General features: G+C 50.3%; 1 protein-coding gene across 1 annotated transcript; it reads left to right on the top strand.

Annotated features, from left to right (window-relative positions):
• Positions 1-124: 124 nt before the first annotated feature.
• LOC125200430 lies at positions 125-2,631 on the top strand (the record flags this gene model as incomplete). The annotated part of the gene is made up of 4 exons (XM_048098070.1): positions 125-201; positions 635-1,436; positions 1,521-1,683; positions 1,768-2,631. Coding segments are annotated over exons 1-4 (1,906 nt in total), but the record flags the coding sequence as incomplete, so codon positions are not given.
• Positions 2,632-2,711: the final 80 nt, after the last annotated feature.

Genomic DNA, 2,711 nt, shown 5'->3' with positions numbered 1-2,711 from the left:
CTAGTTGCTGCTAGGGCTTGTTCTTGTTTTCTTTCATACAAACGTGTGCTCATTCAAAACCGATAGGACTAAATATCCTATCATCTGGTGCTTGCATTGAGCCCTCTTCTCCCGACACTCTACGATGTCTACTTCCGGTACGACGAACGACATGGAGGACCCACCGTCTAAATACACGGTGGAGGAATTGGGTCAGATGATGTTTGACGCAAATATCCGTCACGCCGCTCTAGATAAAAAGTTGATGTCACAGCAATGCGACCTTGAGGGTTTTATGCGCCGTCAAGAAGCGACGAACAGAAAAATAGAGGACAGCCTTGCCCTCTTGCTTGACCCCGGTCACGGTCACCATACCAAACCGCCGGACCGCCCCCCTAACACGACCGCCACTCGTGGCTGGCACCCTCCGCCATCGATCCTTCAGCCGCCACACGGTGTTGTGCCAGAACCCTTAGTGAAGGTCAAGCCAGAACCGCCCCATTTTAACGGGGAAAACGCACCCGATTGGATTCGAAAAAATCCAAAAATATTATAATCACTACTTCACACCGCTGCATGATCGGATCTATCTTACATCCTATCTGTTCGACCACCCGGCTTCGAGTTGGTTGACATATTGGGAGGATAACTGCAGGAACAGAACTTGGGACGAGTTCCTAATAGCGGTCAAGCACCATTTCGACCCCGATATCTACATCGATCACTTGGGAACCCTTGCTACTCTGCGACAGACAGGATCAATTGAAGCCTACCAAACGGCCTTCGAGGACACTATGCAGCGTCTCTCCAACGTATCAGACGATACCCTTATGTCTCTGTTCATCGCTGGCTTGCGAGACCCAATCAAGAAGGACCTGCTAACAAGGCGACCCTCATCCCTGAACGAGGCATTCGCCCTAGCCCAGCAGGTGGCGGCTTGTCAGATTCTCCTGACCGGAGCACCCCCCACACCCAAATCAAGCTTGCAGGACCGTGAGACCCGCCAACGGAACTTCTCTTCGGGACTCTCTACCACGGTGCAACACCGCCAGGGGCAAGCCCCGCCTGGACAGAACCGCCCACCCTACCCGATTATCAAGGTGTCCGCGGCTAAACGGGCAGAGAAACAGAGGAAAAATGAGTGCTATTACTGCCCAGAAAAATACACTCGCGACCATGTGTGTAGTAAGAAGTTCTATGCCTTGATCGGCGAGGATGATGAGGAATTTTTGGATGACCCGAACGAAGAAACCAACACTGATCTGGATGGTGAAAACATGGTAATTACAGGGGATGTGTCGAGCATTCACATGGTCAACCCAAGACTTAAACCTCGTTCAATTCGATTGCTGGGAACAATTAATGGCAAGACGGTGAACGTGCTGATTGATCGCAGCAGCACACATAACTTCATTAAGCCCGCCGTCGCTGAACAGCTAAGTCTCCCTGTGCTTTCGGTTAATCCTTTTCGTGTTTTTGTGGGTAACGGAGCCTCACTCCGTTGTTCGTATGCTTGTGTTCATACCCCTATTGCCTTGCAGGGACACGCTTTTGAAGTTTATCTATATATCCTCCAAGTGGAGGGACCTGACGTCATTTTGGGCGTCCAGTGGCTGCAAGAGCTGGGCGACGTCACTAAGAATTACAAGGAGCTGACTATGCGGTTTGAATTGGGTGACAAACAAATTTTCCTCCAGGGTGAAGGTTCACCACCACGGCAAATATCTTATCATGGGTTATTTTCACTCTTAGCGCATTAGGATGACTGCGACCTATTTGAAGTTGTAGCTGCCGATCAGCCGACACCCGACCCTCCGTCCCCAGATCCCCTTCCGTTCGTTGACCCTGTTCTGGGGGTGGTCCTGGCCAAATTTCAGCCGGTGTTCGCGGTTCCAACGGCCTTACCTCCGGCACGTCGCTGGGACCACCGGATCCATCTGGCTCATCCAAACTGCCCGATCAACGTCCGCCCATACAGGTACCCATACTTCCAGAAGACAGAGATTGAGCGACTAGTTCAGGAGATGCTCGAGCAAAGGGTTATTCAACATAGCACGAGCGCATTCTCCTCCCCCGTCCTGTTGGTCTGTAAGAAAGACGGCACTTTCAGATTTTGTGTCGACTACCACGCGTTGAACGCAGCTACTACACCGGATCATTTCCCGATCCCCACGGCAGATGAATTGTTTGATGAATTACATGCTGCGAGGATATTTACTAAGTTGGATCTGCGGTCCGGTTATCACCAAATACGCATGCAGGTGGATGACATCCACAAAACGACCTTCCGTACTCATGATGGCCACTTTGAGTTCCTCGTCATGCCCTTTGGTTTGACCAACGCTCCCTCAACTTTTCAGGCAGCAATGAATGGTGTTTTTCAGCCGTTCCTACGGAAGTTTGTCATTGTTTTCTTTGACGATATTCTGGTCTACAGCAGCTCTATTCAGGACCACGTGGGACACCTTTCTCAAGTCCTCACTATTCTTGCTGAAAATTGCTTCTATATTAAGTTATCCAAATGCTCTTTTGGAGTCAACACCATCGAATATTTGGGGCATATTATTTCAGCTGGCGAGCTTCGAGCAGATAAAGCCAAGATCGAGGCAATGGTTGCCTGGCCCACCCCCACCACGATCAAGCAACTCCGAGGTTTCCTAGGATTGACGGGCTATTATCGGCGTTTTGTCGAAAATTATGCAATGATTGCGAGCCCACTTACTGAGCTTCTG

Source organism: Salvia hispanica, unplaced genomic scaffold (assembly GCF_023119035.1).
Source record: "Salvia hispanica cultivar TCC Black 2014 unplaced genomic scaffold, UniMelb_Shisp_WGS_1.0 HiC_scaffold_963, whole genome shotgun sequence".
Taxonomy (NCBI): domain Eukaryota; kingdom Viridiplantae; phylum Streptophyta; class Magnoliopsida; order Lamiales; family Lamiaceae; genus Salvia; species Salvia hispanica.
The sequence above is the reverse complement of the archived record's forward strand: the minus strand, read 5'-3'. Positions and strand labels throughout refer to the sequence as shown.